The sequence below is a fragment of the Saccopteryx bilineata genome, chromosome 6 (assembly GCF_036850765.1).
Source record: "Saccopteryx bilineata isolate mSacBil1 chromosome 6, mSacBil1_pri_phased_curated, whole genome shotgun sequence".
Lineage (NCBI taxonomy): Eukaryota > Metazoa > Chordata > Mammalia > Chiroptera > Emballonuridae > Saccopteryx > Saccopteryx bilineata.
Genome location: NC_089495.1, coordinates 117,526,224 through 117,547,999, shown reverse-complemented (window position 1 = coordinate 117,547,999; position 21,776 = coordinate 117,526,224). Strand labels below are relative to the sequence as shown.

The window sequence follows — 21,776 nt, the reverse complement described above, 5'->3', positions numbered from 1 at the left end:
CAATAACTGACTTTTTCTATTATTCCTTTCATGAAGGGTTCCATTTTGGGGGCAGAAGGGGTCTAACAGAGATCATCATATTCATATTATGATACAACTATTTTTCTTCTGTAGTCACCCCAGTGATTATCATGTACATATTAGAGTATCAGGTACCAAAAAAGAAAATCTATGTTGCTAAAGTCATATGCGGGCTTTTATTGCTATCAATGAATATTACATTCAAAAGAATAAAAGGGGTGCACCTTTCACACATGTTGCTGCATTCAGTCTATTATAAAAAAAGGGGGCTGGTCCCTCCGAGCCTATGGATATATCAGGTAATAAATGTGACAGTTACGGGTTCTATTTTCCTTACCCCAACCTTCCTACACAACGGCAACAATGTAACATGTTTCTTACTAGTAACAGATGCCAGCGATCTCCCTTTGAAATTCCTCTGGAGAAGCTGCCTGTTGATTGCATTCGACAGGAAGTGGCTTCCCACAGATGTGGGCTTGCTGGTGCATTGTTGTAACTGCTGTTCTGCTGACCCCTTGCTAAGTGCCGTGCTTTTCTCTTGTAGGTGATGTGCCTTCAGGACTTTTTTGGTGACGATGACATTTTTATTGCATGTGGACCAGAGAAGTTCCGTTACCAGGATGATTTCTTGCTAGATGAAAGTGGTAAGGAAAAAAAAAGTTCAAAACCAGGGGAAATTTGAGGCAGCTTTCCAAAATGAGCTGCACCAGGCCAAGATTATGTCAACTCGAAAGCTGCCAAATCAGTTTCAGATCCTCACCAGCATGTCTTTTCCATATCTCGAATTTCTTTGATTTTTTTCTTTTATATATATGTTTATATATATAAAACAGATGAAATGATCATTGGTAAGGTTAAATCATTTAGAAGGGTAAACTACCAATGGCTAATTTATAACCATTTATTAATGGAATTGATGTTCTATAGAAAATTATGGTATGGGATTTCTACATTTTTTAATTGTCTGTTTTCCTCAGAACTTATGCTTGAGAGATTTGCAGTCGTCAAGTTATTGAGTATGTTTCTAGCCTCGGTTTTCAGGTCTCCTTGGGTTCCTAACGGGGAAAGTGACTTACCTGGTGTCACTTTTCTTTTAAATACTCCAGAATTTGAGGTCATTACCATCTGTAAGGAATAAAAAAAAAAACAGCAAAACAAACTTGCAGCTTAGAAATGAAATGTAAAAAAGAGACAGGCAACAAACAGGGAAAAATACATTTTAAAAGGAAATGAAAGTCAAAGACTATGACTTAGGAATGGTTTTTTAAGATATTGTATATCATCTCAGAATCTTCACAGCATTAAGGAAGAGGGTGTTAACGAGTCTTGACGGTGATAATACTGCTTCTCATTCCCGAGTCGCAGCATCACAGACTGTGATGTAACGTTCGTGCTCTAACGCCGCTGACGTGCAGTGGCATGGGTGTCTGTACATGCATGAGGACACATCAGCTACATGAATTTAAACATGTTACAATTATTGCAGCCTTTAAAAATGACTTAAAGTGTGTAGAGAGGGATAGAAATCAAATTACTCCTTTGTTGTGAAAACGTCAGTTGGCCAATAAAAATACATAGAGGTGTGTTGTTTGAAAGATTGATGTTATTTTGGTTCACAATTTCTAACAGAAAGAGTGGTTTGGTATCTTTTCCCTCTAAGTAAGTTTTCTTTTCCTAAATCTTTGGGGGCAAAGATTTATGCAAATATATCACACATACAGCATTGCCACCCCCCTGGGGAGGCCTCCCTCCAAGGGCTCCTTCTCCAGGGTAAGGCCGCTTTGCCGTTGTGTGGGACCAGTGAATGCTAGGGGTCAGGCAGAAGAGCTGACAGTATAGTTTTGAAAACAAACAAACAAACTGTCTTGAGTTTCCATGTAAAGAAAATAGCTGCTTCTGATAGAATGGTCTGAGAGACCAGATGTATTCTGAAATGAAAGTTTCATCTGTTGTTTTGGTATAGAAAACGGCCTGTTTGATTGGGCCCAGAACACAGTTCAGTCTCCCGTCAGCAGGGTTGGCCCGGGGTTCCCAAGCTCTCGATCTTTGTCCAGGGCCAGGTGGATCTGGTTAGGTGAGGCCTAGAGTTTGGCTTTCCCCACCATGATGTGCTCGGAATTCCTGATCCAGTACTCTGCTCCTATTCACCTGCATAGATGGGTGGTCAGGCTTCCTGACAGTACAACAGAAACACACCAGAAGCCCACTGTGATTTCCCATTAAAACCCTTTCTTGTTAAAAAGAATGTATACAGATCTCCCTTTCTGCCTCTATGCATCCATGTATCTATTTATCTGTCTGTCTCTTTTATCTATTCATCTATCATCTATCTATCCATCCATCCATGAATCCATCCATCCAGCCATCAGCATGGCAGTGCATAAGCACACGTGCAGCAGGTACCTTGCCCGTCATTTGTGGTTTGGCCCTTCAAACTGTTCTAGAGAGAAAGTGAGAACTTCACATCTTTCCCCCTGATGAATATACCCCAACCGTTTCTTGATGTGAAATACATTTGCTGAGTAACAGTGTCTTCCCCCTTCCTAAAAGAAATACGTGGATGGGGGGGGGGGTTAGTCAAGGAGTAAAGAAACACGTGGAAATGCGGGGGGAGTGGGGAGTATCTAAATTGAGATTTTACTTTCTTGGATAAGCTTAACCCGGGAGACAAAATTCACACGTTGACATCTGCAGTTTCCCTGTTGTCTCTACAGTGTGTTCTAGTGCTAATGTATTAAAATTCGAATCTTTTTAAAAGTGCTGTGAGCATGATTTTTCACCCAGCTTATCCGTTCTTGCTAAACAGTACTTTGCACATTGAGGCTTCATATGGCCTGTTCCATAGTGGCTTCCTGAAAGGAGTGTTGGCAGGGGGACACAGACGTCTTAAGAATTAATACCTACGCTGGGCGGTGGTGCTTGATTTAATGGTGCCAAGAAGTAGCCTTTTGTCACAGTTTTTCTTTCAAAATTAAGGCAGCCCCCAGGGCGTGCCAGCTCCGCAGTGCTCCCCTCACTCCCCTCCCCCCCCCCCCCCCCCCCGGTACTGCTGGGGCAGGTCCTGGAGTCGGCTCTGATGGTCCTCCTGGCGAGGAGGTGTATCATTAGGGACCAGGATTTCATGGGGCTGCACTGGGAGCCGAATCAGTGTTAGACACCACAGGGAGCCTCCTTCCTCCCCTAAGTGTTCACATGGGGGAAAAAAAGGCTTTCTGTTTCCAGCTCAAAATGTAACCATTTTAGCAATATCGTCATCAATGAGTGGAGTTTTTAACACCTTCGAAAATGGTGGCTGCAGCACTATATATGGAGACAAACAGACCGGTGGAGCCTTCTCCGGCCCGGCGTGCTGTCTAATTTAGAATGGTGACACACAGCCAAGAAAAGCAGCAAATTGGAGACTGGAACTTTACCTCCTTGGTTTTGCCTGGGTATCGATGAGTTGACAAATGTGTGATTCGTAGCCCTTAAAAAGTGGCAAGAGTTTGTTGAGAAGTGCCTACCCCACGCCTAGGAAGGACCCGTAACTCCTTGGTGCTGAGGGTCACAGGACACTGTCTGCCATCCCCCCAGCCTCAGTACCAGTGCCCCACACACCTCACCCTGCCAGGCCTGCCACCGGCTCAGGAGTCTAAATATCTGGTATCCTTTTGGTTTGGTTGTTTTCTTTGAACCATTTCTTGAGTGTTCTTGATTCTGATGTTAACAGCGTTACTTTAAACTTACATAGTTTTGCTTAGATGGATTAGTTTCCTAGTGCCGCCGTAAGCAAGTCCCACAAATTGGGGTCTGAAACCACAGATTCTCTCACATTTCTAGAAGCTGAAAGTCCAAAACGAAGGTATGGGAACCACTGTGTGTCCCCCAGAGTCTCCGGGAAGAACCCTTCCACCCCTCCTCCTGGTTTCTGGTGTTGCCAGCGAAGCTTGACATGGCCGGGCTGGTCCCCCTGTTTTCAATGGCCTTCTATGTGTGTTCAAATTTACCTCTTCTTATAAGGATACCAGTTATTAATTGAGGACCCACCCTAATTCAGCCTGACCTCATCTTAACGTGATTGCATCCACAAAGACTCTATTTCTAAGTAAGGTCACATTCACAGACCTTAAACATGGGGTTTTTTTGGGGGGAGGGGGGCATATTCCACCACAGATGTTGTTTGAACTTGTCCAGGTTTCATTTGAACTTGAGTTACAAGTAAACTCATTTCTATTTGTTTGTTTTGACCTGTCTGAAGATTTGCACAGCTGTGGTTTTCTATTCATCAGTAGAATACATAAAGAACAGAGCTGTGACAAGGCTGCCCCCTCACCTGACCTTGCATAGATAGGGTCACCGGACGGATCAGAGGGATGAGTGCGGAGGGCTAGTCCGAGGATGTTAGCAAGGCGCTTGACAGAGCCCCTTGGACTAAGGTGAAAATATATGGGCTGGATGTTAGAGGGGGTTGTATTTTTCATTGCATGGCCTTGTCCAAAAGGCACTGGTTTATGGGGTTGATGTCGAATGTGCTGGAGATCTCTGGTAGAATGGGCTCATAACATCTTGGGAGGGAAGAACAGTTTGTGCAGTGACAGTCCCAACACTGGGTGCTGCCCTGGGTTCTGTATCGTTCAGCATAGTCAGAAACGCCCACCAGGGAAGTTGATGGTGTGTGTATAAAGGCATCCGGCAGGGAAGTTAATGTGTTAGAAGCCAGGACAAGGATCCACAAAGATTTTTAACAGAATAGGTAGTTTTTAAGAAGGTAAAATTGCTGCCTGATCCGGGGTGGCACAGTGGGTAAAAGTGTTGACCTGGAATGCTGAGGTTGCTGGTTCGAAACCCCGGGCTTGCCTGGTCAGGGCACATATGGGAGTTGATGCTTCCTGCTCCTCCCCACTTTCCCTCCCTCCCTCCCTTTCTCTCTCTCTATCCCCTCTCTAAAATGAATAAATAAAATTTTTTAAAAAGGTAAAATTGAGTTGGTACAAACAAAAAATAATGTTCTAGGGATTTTTATAAAAGAAAAGCCAGCTCTGCAGTGGTGGTTAGCAGCCCTGTAGCTCTAGCAGCACATGTGAGAGTGAGAGCACCTGCAGTGAAGAGGGTTGTCGCAGGAGGCGGCTCTGCCGTGTGCAGTGTTAGACACATCGTACATTAGAAAATCTTTCAGGCAAATGTGGGCTGAAACAAAAAATTAAAATACAAAAAATGTTAATCAAAATTTGTAAAACTGATATAGAAATATAACTAGTATAGATGTCTAGAAGAAATTTAAATAGTTAAACTCTCACATGATGTGTTTTTGTAAGTTGTTAACATAATTTATAGTGCCAAAGTTATGAAAGTTTAAAACTGCACTGAAAGGTTTTGGGGGTACTGTGCATGTCCACATGTGTGCATGTGCGTGTGTGTGTGCATGTGTCCGTACAGAATGCCGGGCCAGTTTCTCCCGGCACCAGGCAGACCGATCTGAGTGCAGGGCCTTCCTGGTATGTGATTCTAGAGGGGACGTTTCCTCAGCTTCTCTCATGGACTCCCATGGGGTTGGCTTCCCAGAATCTGCTTGGTAAAGGTTTTTATAATGTTTCATCCTGACCACTCTCCAGGGACTCAAGTCCTTAGTGAGATGAGACAGAAGCGGCCTCAGGCACCATTCACCACAGTGTCCTAATTGCTTTCCCCACTGCAAGTGAAAGGAGACGGGTTAGAAGCTGAGAAGTGGATTAAGGTCGGAAGACACAGGGTCTGGTCCAAGCTCCATGTCCTACTTGTTGTGTGGTCTCTGAATCACCGTGCCTGCTTCCTATTCTGCAAAACACCTTGGTGGGGTTTTGGGTTTTTTTTTTTTCTTCCTGGGTTGTAATGGACCTCAAATGAGATAATAAATGTCAAAGCACGTTCAAAACTGTGTTCCTTATTACTTAGTGACTGATGTTAGTGAGTGACACCTTAGCTAAAATATACCTCCTTGTGGACTGCAGCTGGACTCAGTCACGTAGACTCATTTGCCGGGCTTAATTGGAGGCAGATGTCACCAAGGTTTGCTTTGGGTGCTCTTGAGAACCCAAAGCGATTATCTATTGCTTTCTTCTCACTCTCAACTTTTATTCCTGTGGTGGAGTTAAGAGGGAATTAAGGCCCTTTGAAGATATTCACCATGCTCTGGAGGGAGTCTCTGGTAGATTAAACCAAACCACATTGAGAACCAGTCAGACGTCCACAACTGACAGTGTTCAGGAATTTGAGTCCAAAGGATTTGCGACAGCCCAGCTGCTCTGCCCTGGGTCTGTGAGGCTGGTAAACCATAGGTCACTGGGCACACTGGTGTGGGGCGGGGCTGCGGGGGAAGCTGGGGAAAGTGCAGGCCTCCTCACAGGGTGGTTTTGAGCACTGCTAATAGAATTCATTCTCTCATGCATCCATTTATTTATTCTGCAAGCTAAGCTAGGTTGCCATGTGCCAGGCATTGTGGTGGACACCAATAACTGGAGACAGTAACACTTACCTGAAACGTGACCCTTAATATTGCTTAAGTGTAAAGATGTCAAAGGGCATCGTGGGTGGACCTAGGGGGCGTTATGCTGAGTGAAATAAGGCAGTCTGAGAAAGACAAGTACTATATGATTTCACTTACATGTAGAATCTAAAGAAGAAAATAAACAAAATTGAAACAGACTTATGGATACAGAGAACATTTTGACAGTTGCTAGATAGGAGGGGAGGTGCAGATGGGTAGTTACAGCATAGTCACAGGGATGTAAAGTACAGCCCTGGGAATAGTCAGTAATACCACAATTACTATGTACAGCAGGGGTCGGGAACCTTTTTGGCTGAGAGAGCCATGAACGCCACATATTTTAAAATGTAATTCCATGAGAGCCATACAATGACCCGTGTACGTTACACATTATCCAATAAAAATTTGGTGTTGTCCCGAAGGACAGCTGTGATTGGCTCCAGCCACCCGCAACCATGTACATGAGCGGTAGGAAATGAATGGATTGTAATACATGAGAATGTTTTATATTTTTAACGTTATTATTATTTTTTATTAAAGATTTGTCTGCGAGCCAGATGCAGCCATCAAAAGAGCCACATCTGGCTCGCGAGCCATAGGTTCCCGACTCCTGATATACAGTGTCAGGTGGGCACTAGATTTATCAGGGGGAACACTTAGACTTAGATTTTTAACTGGATTTTATGGCCAGTTTAAATTGAATCTGGGCAGATTTCTTTGAGATGTGCACTACTTTTTGCTGAAAAGTTTTGGTGTTTCAATAGATGTTAATTCTAGGAATATATAGTTCCTAGTTTAAAAAAAAAAACATTAGAGCGACATTTCATTATTAGACAGCAAAGCTTGTGTGATCGGTCCTAACTGCACTGATTTATGAAGTGCAGTCTGGTGTTGGAAATAGAGGGTTTGGGATTTTTTTGTTTGTTTTGAGTTTCAAACAGAGAACACACAGGCTAATGTGCTTTGCTCTTGTTAGCAAGTTCCCATTTGCCTCTTTGCAGTGGAAAACCGCAAGGGTTCTGGAGATTTTCTCCACCATAGCTACGTTTCAGCACACGCATAAATATATAATTCCCCAGAACACGGTGATACACTCAATTTTAATCCACTGACAAGCTATAGAGGCATAGAGCGAATATTGTACCTCTGAGGCAGAGTCTAACTCAAGGACTCGCTAGTTCCTTTGCCACTAATACATGATTTTCTACTTTGGAAATGAGGACACTATGTCACATATGAGTCTTCTCTTTCCATGTTCTCATCTGGTGGTCCCCATGGGCTTTTTTCAGTGCATTCAGCCTCAGTGGCACCTGAATTGTTGACATGGAAAAATGCCACTGGAAATGAATCCTGTACTCTATGAGTCTTGGAGATCATTAGTCCATCCTCCCTCCCTCCCTCCCTCCCTCTCTGTCCTCCCCACAGCCCTGCCACAGTCGTTCATCTGTCCCCAGCCAGCAGCACTCTCTCTTGTGGAAGCTTGCAACTTCTTGAGAGGGCCGATTCCACTGTCCACTGGTGCTGATTTTTAATAAGTTCTTTTTCATATTGAGCCCCAATTAATATCTCTCTAGCTTGTACACAGTGGGCCTAATTCTTCACTCCAGAGTAATAAATACCACCTACTGATGTCATTCTTTGAAGATGAGTTTTCCTCATAGAACATCAAGATGACCAAAGTCATTCACTATAAACTAGTTTATTTTTCTTTCCTTCTAAAGACCAAAATGTCCCTGTATTGTCACTCATCTTCTTTTCTCTCTCTCTCACCCTTCAAAGAAAGAAGAGCTTTTCTTTCTAAAGGCAATAACAGCGTCCTTGGATCTGTTTTCCCTCGTCAGTGCGCTTTTCCTATTTTTTGGTGGATTTATTGTTTTACCCTGTCTTTATTGACTCTTTTTCCTCAATCTGTGGTCGTGTCTCAGTTTCTCCCATCCTAAAAGAGCCTTCAGTTATCTCTATCATCTTATCAAACCACAGTGCCCTTTTGGTCCCTGCCAGCAGCTTTTAAAAAAATGACAGCCCTTAAGGCAGCCAACCTCTCGCCCTGGCTCATTTTTTATACCTTTGGGTAAATGGTACATTGAAAACACAAGAATTATGAGGGTTTTTTTCATGTAAAAAAATTGTCTCCTGATATTCTTTTAAATTTGTGTAGTGGTGGAAGTTCTTCTTTTGCCACTGAATACTTAGGCAAACTCAAGACTTTTCTGCTCTGTTCTAAGAGTTGAAAAGTGTTATGAACTTTTTTTTTTTTTTTTGTATTTTTCTGAAGCTGGAAATGGGGAGAGACAGACAGACTCCTGCATGCGCCCGACCGAGATCCACCCGGCACGCCCACCAGGGGCGACGCTCTGCCCACCAGGGGTGATGCTCTGCCCCTCTGGGGGTCGCTCTGCCACGACCAGAGCCACTCTAGCACCTGGGGCAGAGGCCAAGGAGCCATCCCCAGCGCCCGGGCCATCTTTGCTCCAATGGAGCCTTGGCTGTGGGAGGGGAAGAGAGAGACAGAGAGGAAGGAGGGGGGGTGGAGAAGCAAATGGGCGCTTCTCCTATGTGCCCTGGCCGGGAATCGAACCCGGGTCCCCCGCACGCCAGGCCGATGCTCTACCGCTGAGCCAACAAGCCAGGGCCTTTAAGCTATAAATACTATCTCAATTCATAAGTGAAACTGGCTACTCCTGGACAATAGTCATTCAAAAGTGAAGTTCTTTTCCCATACCTATCCAGGACTCGATGTGGGGAGTCCCTTCTCGAAAGGAAAATGGTAGGGTCGATGCCTTCTCTCCTTTTCATTCACCTCTTCCCTGTGGTTTTTCATCCTCTCAGGATGGGAACGGGGAACACAGCAGTGGAGTGAGTGATGAGAAAGGGCGGTGGAGGGTCCTGCCCTGATTGTTCTGCTGTAAGACAGCATCAGGCTTTCTGGGCCAGCAGATGTGACATAAAGCCAGCTTCTCTTGTGGGTGTGTTCATGGCTCTTCAGGGACCCTCACTGGAACTTTCTACTCTTCTTTGCTCTCGTCAATTCCGTTTCTTCCAGCTTTGGATGTTTCTCCCTCTGTCCTTATTCTCTGTTGGCTTCAGATGATCCTCTTGGGAAGAATTTAAATTAGGCTCAACCTAACTCATTCCATCAGATCCATCAAAACACTCCTATGTCCTTTGCCCCAATAACAGGCCACCCAATGCAGCCAAATTCTCCTTTCCTCTGCTGCCAAGGTTCGCGGTTAAAAGCCAAACAGTCAGACACCAGCCTCCTCTTCCTGCTCTCCAGCGATGGCACTGACCAAGCTCCTCAGCTCTCCCAGTTGAAGCACCCACTGAGCTGAAGGGAAACAGCTCCTCTCTTGTAGATCAAGGGCATTCAGAGTACTGCTCTCTCTGAAGAAAGCCTCTTAACCAATCTTCTTTCTCTCTAATAACTTAAGCCTTTTATACCTGTGAGGTCGGTAAGAACACCTAAGGCATGCCATTTTGTTTTTATATCTATTTTGAAATTTATAGAAGGTATTTCATCTTACCATTCACTTTGGTATCTGATTTACATCCCCTTGAAGTCTTGGTAGAAATACATACATATATATATTATAATAATTTTATTTAGACAATTAATTTTAATGGGGTGACATTGATCAATTAGAGTACATAGATTCAGAGAAAACATCTCCAGATAATTTTGACATTTAATTATGTTGTCTACCCATCATTCAAAGTCAAATTGTCCTCTGTCACCTTTCATTTGGTTTTCTTTGTGCCCCTTCCCTTCCCCTCCTCCTAGTAATCACTGCACTCTTATCTATGTCCATGAGTCTCAATTTGTGTCTCACCTATGTATGGAATAATACAGTTCTTAGTTTTTTCTGATTTACTTATTTCACTCAGTATAATGTTATCAAGGTCCATCCATGTGTTGTAAATGATCCGATGTCATCATTTCTTATGGCTGAGTAGTATTCCATTGTATATATATACCACATCTTCTTTATCCAGTCATCTGTTGAAGGGCTTTTTGGTTCTTTTCATGTCCTGGCCAACGTGAACAATGCTGCAATGAATGTGGGGGTGCACATGTCTTTACGTACTAATGTTACTGAGTTTTGGGGGTATATACCCAGTAGAGGGATTGCTGGGTCATATGGTAGTTCTATTTTTAATTTTTTGAGGAACCACCATACTTTCTTTCATAATGGTTGTATTACTTTACATTCCCACCAACAGTGGATGAGGGTTCCTTTTTCTCCACAGCCTCTCCAACACTTGCTATTACCTGTCTTGCTCATATTAGATAATCTAACAGGTGTGAGGTGGTATCTCGTTGTAGTTTTGATTTGCATTTCTCTAGTAGCTAATGAAGATGAGAATCTTTTCATATATCTGTTAGCCATTTGTATTTCTTCCTGGGAGAAGTGTCTGTTCATGTCCTTTTCCCATTTTTTTATTGGATTTTTTTTGTTGTTGTTGAGTTTTATGAGTTCTTTGTATATTTTGGATATTGGGCCCTTATCTGAGCTGTTGTTTGAAAATATCATTTCCCATTTAGTTGGCTGTCTGTTTGTTTTGTTGTCAGTTTCTCTTGCTGTACAAAAACTTCTTGGTCTGATGTGGTCCCATTCATTTATCTTTACCTTCACTTCTCTTGTCTTTGGAGTCAAATTCATAAAATGCTTTTTAAAACCAAGGTCCATGAGTTTAGTACCTATGTTTTCTTCTATGTAATTTATTGTTTCAGATCTTATATTTAGGTCTTTGATCTATTTTGAATTAATTTTAGTACCAGGGAATAAACTGTAGTTGAGTTTCATTCTTTTGCATGTGGCTTTCCAGTTTTCCCAGCACCATTTATTGAAGAGGCTTTCTTTTCTCCATTGTGTGTTGTTGGCTACTTTATCAAAGATGATTTGACCATATACTTGTAGTTTTATTTATGGGCTCTCTATTTTGTTCTATTGGTTTGAGTGTCTATTTTTCTGCCAATACTATGCTGGGTTTTTTGTTTTTGTTTTTTATATTTTATTTATTGATTTTTAGAGAGAGGGGAGAGAGAGAGAGAGAGAGAGAAAGAGAGAGAAGGGGGAGGAGCAGGAAGCATCAACTCCTATATGTGCCTTGACCAGGCAAGCCCAAGGTTTCGAACTGGCAACCTCAGTGTTCCAGGTCGACGCTTTATCCCACTGTGCCACCACAGGTCAGGCCACTATGCTGTTTTGGTTGTTGTGGCTCTATAATATAACTTGAAGCCAGGTATTGTAATGCCCCCAGCTTCATTCTTTTTCCTTAGGATTGCTTTGGCTATTCGGGGTTTTTTATAGTTCCATATCAATCTGATGATTTTTTGTTCTATTTCTTTTAAAAATGTCATTGGATTTTGATGGGAATTGCATTAAATTTGTATATTGCTTTGGGTAATATGGTCATTTTGATTATATTTATTCTTCCTATACAAGAACAGGGAATATTTTTCCATTTCATTGTATCTTTTTCAATTTCCCTTAACAATGCTTTGTAGTTTTCATTATATAGGTCCTTTACATTCTTTGTTATGTTTATTCCTAGGTATTTTATTTTTTTTGTTGCAACCGTGAAAGGGATTATTTTTTTTGAGTTCATTTTCAAATGTTTCATTGTTGGTATATAGAAAGGCTATGGACTTTGTATATTAATTTTGTATCCTGCGACCTTACTGTATTGGTTTATTGTTTCTAGTAATCTTTTTGTGGAGTCTTTGGGGTTTTCGATGTATAGGATCATATCATCTGCAAAAAGTGAAACCTTTACTTCTTTTTCGATATGGATGCCTTTTATTTCTTTATCTTGTGTGATTGCTCGAGCTAGAGCTAGTACCACGTTAAATAAGAGTGGAGAGAGAGGACAACCCTGTCTTGTTCCTGATTTAAGGGGGAAAGTCCTCAGTTTTATGCCATTTAATATGATGTTAGCTGATGGTTTATCATAACTGGCCTTTATCATGTTGAGATATTTTCCTTCTATACCTATTTTGTTGAGTGTTTTAAACATGAAATTTTGTTGTATTTTATCAAATGCCTTTTCTGCATCTATTGATAGGCTCATGTGGGTTTTGTTCTTTGTTTTGTTGATATGGTGTATTATATTAACTGTTTTACGTATGTTGAACCATCCTTGAGATTCTGGGATGAATTTCACTTGATCATGATATATTATTTTTTAATATGTTGTTGTATTCGATTTGCTAGTATTTTGTTTAGTATTTAGCATCTATATTCATTAGAGATATAGGTCTGTAGTTTTCTTTCTTTGTGCCATCCTTGCCAGGTTTTGGTATGAGGGTTATGTTGGCCTCATAAAATGTGTTTGGAAGTATTGCTGCTTCTTCAATTTTTTGGAAGACTTTGAGTAGAATAGGAACCAAATCTTCTTTGAATATTTGATAGAATTCACTAGTATAGCCGTCTGGGCCTGGACTTTTATTTTTGGGGATGTTTTTAATAGTTTTTTCTGTTTCCTCCCTGCTTATTGGTCTGTTTAGGCTTTCTGCTTCTTCATGACTCAGTCTAGGAAGGTTGTATTGTTCTAGGAATTTATCCATTTCTTCTAGATTATTAAATTTGGTGGCATATAGTTTTTCATAGTACTCTACAATAATTCTTTGTATATCTATAATATCTGTGGTAATTTCTCCTCTTTCATTTTGGATTTTGTTTATATGAGGCCTTTCTCTTTTTTCCTTAGTGAGTTTTGCCAAGGGTTTGTCAATTTTGTTGATCTTTTCCAAGAACCAGATCCTTGTTTTACTGATTTTTTTCCATACGTTTTCTATTCTCTATTTCATTTATTTGTGCTCTGATTTTTATTATTTCCTTTCTTCTGCTGGTTATGGGTTACCTTTGTTCTTCTTTTTCTAGTTCCTTAAGATGTGATGTTAAGTGGTTTACTTGGGCTCTCTCTTGTTTGTTCATATGAGCCTGTAATGATATGAACTTTCCTCTTATTACTGCTTTTGCTGCATCCCAGAGATTCTGCTATGTTGTGCTGTCATTTTCATTTGTCTATATCTTTTGATCTCTGCTTTTATTTCTTCTTTGACCCACTCATTTTTTAGAAGTATGTTGTTTAATTTGCACATTTTTGTGGGTTATGTTACTTCTTTTTTGAAGGTGAATTCTAGTTTTAAAGCTTTATAGTCAGAGAATATGCTTGGTATAATTTCAATCTTTCTTAATTTGTTGATGTTAGTTTTGTGGCCCTATATATGATAATTTTTTGAGAATATTTCATGTGCCCTGGAAAAAAATGTATACTCTGACGTTTTAGAATGAAATGTCCTGTAGATGTCTATTATATCCAATTGTTCTAGTGTTTCATTTAAGGCCAATATTTTTTTATTAATTTTCTGTTTGGATGAACAATCTAGAGCTGTCAGCAGTGTATTGAGGTTTCCAAGTATGATTATATTTTTGTTGGCTTTTATTTTTAGATCAGTTAGTAGATGTCTTATATACTTCAGTGCTCCCTGGTTTGGTGCATATATATTCAAGAAGTGTTATGCCTTCTTGATACAATGTACCCTTTATCATTATGAAATGACCACCTTTGCATCTGATTACCTTTGCTATCTTGTAGTCAGCATTGTTAGATATGAGTATGGCTACACCTGCTTTTCTTTGGATATTATTTGCTTGGAGAATTGTTTTCTAACCTTTCACTTTGAATGTTTTTATCTTTGTAGCTTAGATTTATTTCTTGAAGGCAGCATACAGTTGGATTTTTTTTTTCTCTACTCTGCTGCTCTGTGTCTTTCATTGGTGAGTTCAATCCATTTATATTTAATGTAATTATTGACACTTGAGGGTTTCCTGTTGCCATTTTATATATTGCTTTCTGATATCTCTGTTTCTTGTTTGATTCTTCTCTTTTGTTTTTCTGTCATTTATTTTTGTTTGGTTGTATTCATAGTTCTTTCCTCTGTATCTTCTTTTTTTAAGCCATGTGTTTCTGTAGTGTTTTTTTCAGAGGTGGTTACCATTAGGTAATTTTAAAAATATACATTACATTTATTGTAGTCCATTATCTCATGAATACTTCTGCACTCCATTCTCCTTTGCTATTGCTAATCTTTGTCCTCTCCCCTTTTTTGTTTCTGTTGTCACAGATTATTATTGGGTTTTTTTTGTTTTTTTTTTAATTTTTTTTCATTTTTCTGAAGCTGGAAACAGGGAGAGACAGTCAGACAGACTCCCGCATGCGCCCGACCGGGATCCACCCGGCACGCCCACCAGGGGCGACGCTCTGCCCACCAGGGGGCGATGCTCTGCCCATCCTGGGCATCGCCATGTTGCGACCAGAGCCACTCTAGCGCCTGGGGCAGAGGCCACAGAGCTATCCCCAGTGCCCGGGCCATCTTTGCTCCAATGGAGCCTTGGCTGCGGGAGGGGAAGAGAGAGACAGAGAGGAAAGCGTGGCGGAGGGGTGGAGAAGCAAATGGGTGCTTCTCCTGTGTGCCCTGGCCAGGAATCGAACCCGGGTCCTCCACACGCTAGGCCGACGCTCTACTGCTGAGCCAACCGGCCAGGGCTGTTTTTATTGTGATCTTGTTGGAGCTTTTACTTGCAATTTCTTTTTGTTTTGTTCTTTATATCTGGTCAGATAACCCTCTTTAGTGTTTCCTGAAGTGGGGGTTTTCTGGTGATAAATTCCTTCATCTTTTCTGTATCTGTGAATGATTTTATTTCCCCTTCATATTTGAAGGATAGCTTTGATGGATATAGTTTTCTTAGCTGGAAGTTCCTCTTTTTCAATACTTTAAATACTGGGGTCCACTCTTTTCTGGTTTTTAGAGTTTCTGCTGAGAAATCTGATGATTGCCTAATGGACCTTTTTCATATGGTGTATTCTTATTTTCCTTGGCTGTCTTGAGAATTTTTTCTTTGTCATTGATTTGTGATAATTTCATTATGATGTGCCTTGGAGTAGGTCTGTTTGGATTAAGGTAACTCAATATTTTGTTTGCTTCTTGCATTCAAGGCTCTAATTCTTTCCACAGGCTTGGGAAGTTCTCATTGATTATTTGTTTGAATATGTTCTCCATTCTTTTTTCTCTCTCTTCTCCTTCTGATATACCCATTATTCTTATGTTGCTCTTTCTGATGGAGTCAGACAATTCTTTTAAGGATTTCTCTTTTTTAAAAAAATTTGTGAGTCTCTCTCCTCTTCTCTCTGTAGTATCTCTAGTTGTCACTAATTCTCTCCTCTATCTGGCCTGTCCTATTAGCTAAGCTTGTTACCTTGTTTTTCAGTTCATGTATTGAGTTTTTTATTTCTATTTGATTCATTTTCATAGTTTCAATTTTCTTGGTGATGTATTCTTTTTGTTCATTGAATTGTTTTTTGAGCTCTCTAAATTGCCTATTTGTGCTTTCTTGTATTTTCCTGAGTATTTTTAGGACTTCAATTTTTAATTCTCTGTTATTTAATTCCAATGTTTCCAAGCACTTGAAATTTTTTTCTAGAGATTTTTCCTCATTTGTCTGAGCTACATCTCTGTCTTTTGTATCCATGATATTTGATTTCTTTTTCCTTAATGGCATTTGAGAGTGGTATTGTTAATAACACTAATAAGAAATAATTAAAAATAAAATAAAAATGAAAAGATACAGTGAAAAAATGAAAATTCTATAATGAGTGAACCAAAATTACAGAGAACAAGGAGGAGGAACTGAGGGGAAATGACAAAAGAGATAAAAAATTAAGTAAAAAAACACACAAAATGTCCCAAAGAAAAATATGAGTTCAAAATATAATAATTTGATGATTAATGATCGAATAAGAGAAAAAGAAGAAACGGGAAGAGAGAAGAATGAGAGAAAAAAAGGAACTAAAACAACAGCAATAATAACAAAAAAAAAAGATTTCTAAAATCAAATCCTCACAAAAAACAAGAATGAAAAATGTAACAAATATGGATAATGAAGTTCAAAAGAAAAAGGAAAAAGGAATGAAGATAAAACGACCAAAATGAAAAATAGTTATAAAAATGTAATTTTTCAGGTTTTGAGAGGTAACTTCTTCCCTTTTTTTTTTCCATCAGATGGCACTGTACTATAAGTTTTGCCCCTGTGGGACTCTTGCGCAGAGGTCTTCTGATGTGTCGTGGTGGCAATGATGTAAGCTGAGCCTCAGTCCCATTGGTAGGTGGGGCTTGTTAGGGCTTTAAGGCTCTAACAATGGCAGTCTCAGCTTTCCAGGTGCCTCTCCCCACATCCCTCTACCTGAGCCAGCAGCCTGGGGACCCAGTCATGAGGTTCATTCACCCCAGGCACTTTCTTCAGAGCAAGAGGTTCCAAGAGCAGTCAGGTCCTTCCTCTAGTACCACTCAAAGCACAGTTCTGGGTAAGGCTGTGCCAACCAGAGACGCCAACGAGAGCAGGCAGGGCTAGAAGCCAACTGCAGATCAAGTGTCCCTCTATGGGCCCACGGGCAGGTCTAGCATGCCTCAGTGTGCCTTGGGACCAATCTGCACAGGCTTCTCCCTCAGGCATTGTTTGGTAGCCCGCAGTAAGCCATGTGTGTGTCCAGCTCCCACGATTCCAGCAATGTGCACAGAGGCCTGCACCTGCTCACTCAGGTGCCCAGCGCCTGCGATCTCAGTCAGAGCCAGGAATGCATTCAGAAGCCTGCATTGGCCCACAGAGGTGCCCAACCCCTGCAGTCTCAGGCCAAGGGTTTTGTCCTGTGCGTGTACCCTGCAGTGGTGATCATGGAGCCAGGAATGTACAAAAACTCTGGCAACAGCACACGCAGGTACCTGTTGCTGATAATCTTGGGCTAAGTCCTCTGGCCGGCGTGAGCACACGCCCACACTGGTGATGCTAGGTAGAGCCACTCTCACACCGCCAGTGATCGTGGAGCTGGGAATGCACATTGATGCTGGCACTTGCTCGTGGGTACTTTGCACTGGCAACTGTAGGTGGAGCCCACCACCTGTGCGTGCACCCCATGTCCGCGATCTCAGGCAGAGCTGGTGTGTTCTTTCTTCTGTTTGAGTGCCTACCCTAAATCAGCTCCTTCCCCTCTAACTCAGACTCTCCACCTCGCTAGGCTCCAAACAAAAGCTCCCCTTCCTCAGATCAGTGAGGAAAGCAAAATACCCTGTTCTTTTCCTTCAGAGTAGATTATATATTCAGCCACCATTTCGCCCAGTCATACTTTTGTCTGGTGTGTGAATATTTCAGGTACTCCTGAGATTTATTTCTCTGTGTTTAGTTGTTGAATTTGTTGAAATTTCAAGAGGAGAGACTGGGAGTCTCCCTCATGGCACCATTTCTCTGATGTCACTCGATAGAAATATATTTTGACATCCTATTACTTTTGTATTTGCCTTTTATGCCTACCACATATAATTGTCAAATCACTACATCCAATGTTCTCTTTCTCTTTTTTCACCTTCCTCCATCTCAACTTTTTTTTTGTAGCATTTGACATTTTTTATAATTCCCTTCTTAAAATTCTCTCCTCTTTGTCCTTCCTGGAGTTTTGCTGTCCTGGGCTTTTGTCATACCTTCTTGACTATTCCTGATTCTTCTTTTTCACGGTTGTTCTTGTGCCATATATCCCTTAAAAATTGTTCCCTAAGATTCATTTCTCAACCCTTCTTTCTCCTTAATTACTCTATGCCTAGCCAAGTTCATCTACCTTAATGGCTTCAGCAGTGATGGTGAGGGTAGACAGTGATGGTGACAAATGGCAACCAGATGGTATGCAATAAGCAAAGCCTTTGAAGTATGTATAATTTTCCCCATTTTGCAATTAGGGAAATTAAGGCTTTGATGATAAATAATACATCCAAGGCCACACAGCTAGTTAGTGTTGAAGGCAGAGTTCATAGCCAAGTTTGTTTACATTTGACAACACAGTCCCTAAGTACACCCGCTCTCAAATCTGTGTCTCTAACTCTGACTCTTGCCCTGAGCTCCAGAACCGTAGTTCCCATTCTCCATTATGAACTTCCTTGTGATCGTTCCACAGCACCTGAATGGCGATGCATCCCAACGCTGGTCTCATTGTCTCCTTGGCCAACTCCGTCCCTCCTCTGTGCTTCTGTTAGTTCAAGGCATCAGCTTTTTCCCTGACACTTAAGTTCACAAAACACAGGTTCGTCTTTTCCTTGCCCTTCACTGGCCCTCCTCATTAGCAATGCTTTCCCCCCCTGCTTCTCAGGGCCACTGCCCTCATGTTAGGTCAGTCCCTCACAATCTCTTGCTTAGGCATTTATAATAACTATTTAACTCACTTTCCTGATGTCCATCTTTAATCTTTCTACTCCAGACCTGCACAGAGATTGAGTCCCCTAAATTCCCTTGGCCAGCCCCTCCACTGTCCAGAGACTCCTTGGTGAGCTGCTCCGGGGCCGTCCGGACTCAGCTCTGCTGTACCTTTCCAGCTGTTATCATTGCTTTGTTCCTCCTCAGCACCCCAACCACAGTATTATCTGCTGGTCTCTCCAAAGCCATTTATTTTCATTATCTCTGTCTTTGCTCACCCTGTTCCATCAACCTGGAGTGCTGCTCCTTCTTTCCCCTTCACCACCCACTTAAGTCCCTTTTGCCCTTTGAAGTTTAATTCAAAAGTTGCCTTCTTTGGATGGCCTTCCCTCATCTACTAGGTTTCAACCAATTACTGCTATCTCATGCTTTTTATCAATGTTTATCTCATTTATGTCACAGAAAAACTCTGTGGTGCTGCTTTACATAAAGAATGCCAAGTTAAGAGAAGTTAAGATGTTGCTCAAGTCACATACACAGTGGGTAGTGGAGTCAGGGTGAAACTCAGAGGTCCCAAACCCCTTGCTTGCATCTTACTTGATTGTGAGTACCTGAGGATGGATCCTCACAACTCCTGCTTCAGGGATCTCTCTGCATGTAGTGGAGTCCCAGATGTGTTAGCCGAATCAGTAGAAGCGGAAAGAATCTATGCCACCTGTCAGCCCTTCAGATGCTTGAAGCCTGAGCCCGGATTGCCGCGGACCAGCGCAGCTCCTAATAACAGTGCGGAATTAAGGAAACATACTCATCAAGAAAAAATGGGACCAGGAGGACTCTTCAAATGCTGATGGCAATATCCGAGTGCCCCATAGCCCCACTTTGCTTTATTATATAGCCATATTCAAATCAAGGAAGTCCTTGTTACAAAGTTACACATCTGAGGCTAAAGCGGGAACTCTCCCAAGGCAAAAACAGGAATCCCCCCACCATGCATAAGTGAAATCAACCAACATCTGAAAAAACAAAAGAGTAAGAGGAAGGGCATGTAAATTGCTTCCAGCAAGTTAAGGAAGCAAGTGAAGTGGGTGCAAATACTGAGTTTCATAGCCAACATGGAGGTGAAGGGGGGAGAACTCAGCCTTTTGCTAAGCCTTGAGTCTACAAATGCTTTTTGCCATTTACGGTCCACAACATATCCCCCTTTTCTTTTTTATTTTTAATTTGTATGCTGAGATTTGCACTCATCTGATTTCCTAGTTTCCCAGATTTTAATTTGGAGGCAGACTGAAACTATGCAGAACAAACACAAAATTAGTATAATCAATGCTAAACATACCCAAACAAACATTCTAATACATTACAGTGATTAAAGCCTTTAAGCAAATTCTTAGCCAATATAACAAGAATCTATAAAAGAGTAATGTCCTTAACATATTCACCAAGTCCAAGTTGGCACCAACACCATTCCAAATCCCTGCAAATCTAACCCAACCCCAGTTCAGTCCATTAGGAGCTGTCACAAGGAGCAGGAGTCCAGGAAAAGTCCATATCCAGGAAAAGTCCGCCTGGCACTGGAGTTGTTGTCACATTTCTACACTTTGCAGCTCGTGTCCAAGTCCCAATGACCACTGCTTCTAGCTGGTAATGATTTAGGTAGATTGGAAAAGCCATCTGCAGCATGTGTGGAGATGGAACTTCTGTTCTCAGCCTAGAGAGATGAGAGACCAGGGTGCTTTTCCCTGGAGCTCTGCAACTGTGGCATGGTGAAGAGAACCTTGGGATACACTAAGCTGGGTGGCAAAGGTAATTTGTAATAGAAGTTGGTAAAAAGGAGAAAGAGAGCTCTAAATTAAGAGTAGGTCCCAGCCTAAAATATGAATGGGGCATTGAGGCAGGAGGAATAAAGGAAAACTATATATTAAACAAAGCAGCAGAAAATAGGACTATCAATACCTACAACAGAGATCTTTGAGTGATGAGTAAAAACCCAAATATTCAGGCAAGACATAATAAGTTGCCCTTGTGTAAATGAGATCAGTTTACCTGCTACTTGGAAGAAATACCCTAGGCTTGTCCACAGTGTCGTAGATGGGGCTGATGGCCCTGGGAACCTTTTAGCCTTCAGTGGCAAATCCCAGCAGGCTAGGCAAGGTTAGGTCACAGGTGGCTGGAGCAGGGCTGGAAGAGACTGAACCCTCCCTTAGAGGAGTGAGGGGGAAGCCTACCTTCCAGTGTCCCTTTTTCTTTTTTTCTTTTTTTAAATTTATTTATTAAATTTAATGCAGTGACATAGATAAATCAGGGTACATATGTTGAGAGAAAACATCTCTAGATTATTTTGACATTTGATTGTGCTGTATACCTCTCCCCCAAAGTTAAATTGTCTTCTGTCACCTTCTATCTGGTTTTCTTTGTGCCCCTCCCCTCCCCCAACCCCTGTCTCCTTCTTCACCCCCTCCCCCCTTCCCCAACCCCACCCCTGTTGCCATCACATTCTTGTTCATGTCTCTGAGTCTCATTTTTATGTCCCTTCTATGTATGGATTTATATAGTTCTTAGTTTTTTTCTGATTTACTTATTTCACTTCGTATAATGTTGTCAAGGTCCATCCATGTTATTGTAAATGATCCAATGTCATCATTTCTTATGGCTGAGTAGTATTCCATAGTATATATGTACCAAAGCTTTTTAATCCACTCGTCTTCTGACAAACACTTGGGCTGTTTCCAGATCTTCGCTATTGTGAACAATGCTGCCACAAACATGAGGGTGCATTTCTCCTTTTGGAGCCGTTCTATGGTGTCCTTGGGGTATATTCCTAAAAGTGGGATAGCTGGGTCAAAAGGCAGTTCGATTTTCAGTTTTTTGAGGAATCTCCATACTGTTTTCCACAGTGGCTGCACCAGTCTGCATTCCCACCAGCAGTGCAGGAGGGTTACCTTTTCTCCACATCCTCACCAGCACTTATTCTGTGTTGTTTTGTTGATAAGCGCCATTCTGACTGGTGTGAGGTG

At 41.6% G+C, this 21,776-nt stretch overlaps 1 protein-coding gene across 5 annotated transcripts in view; it reads left to right on the top strand.

The window, feature by feature from the left end:
* The window catches only part of DCLK1 (doublecortin like kinase 1), a 400,808-nt gene that overhangs the window by 190,885 nt on the left and 188,147 nt on the right, over nucleotides 1-21,776 (top strand). For all 5 annotated transcript variants that reach the window (XM_066234329.1, XM_066234330.1, XM_066234328.1 and 2 more), the window contains exon 4: nucleotides 566-665. In XM_066234329.1, coding sequence (XP_066090426.1) covers nucleotides 566-665 — 100 coding nt within the window. The remainder of the gene's footprint in view (nucleotides 1-565; nucleotides 666-21,776) is intronic.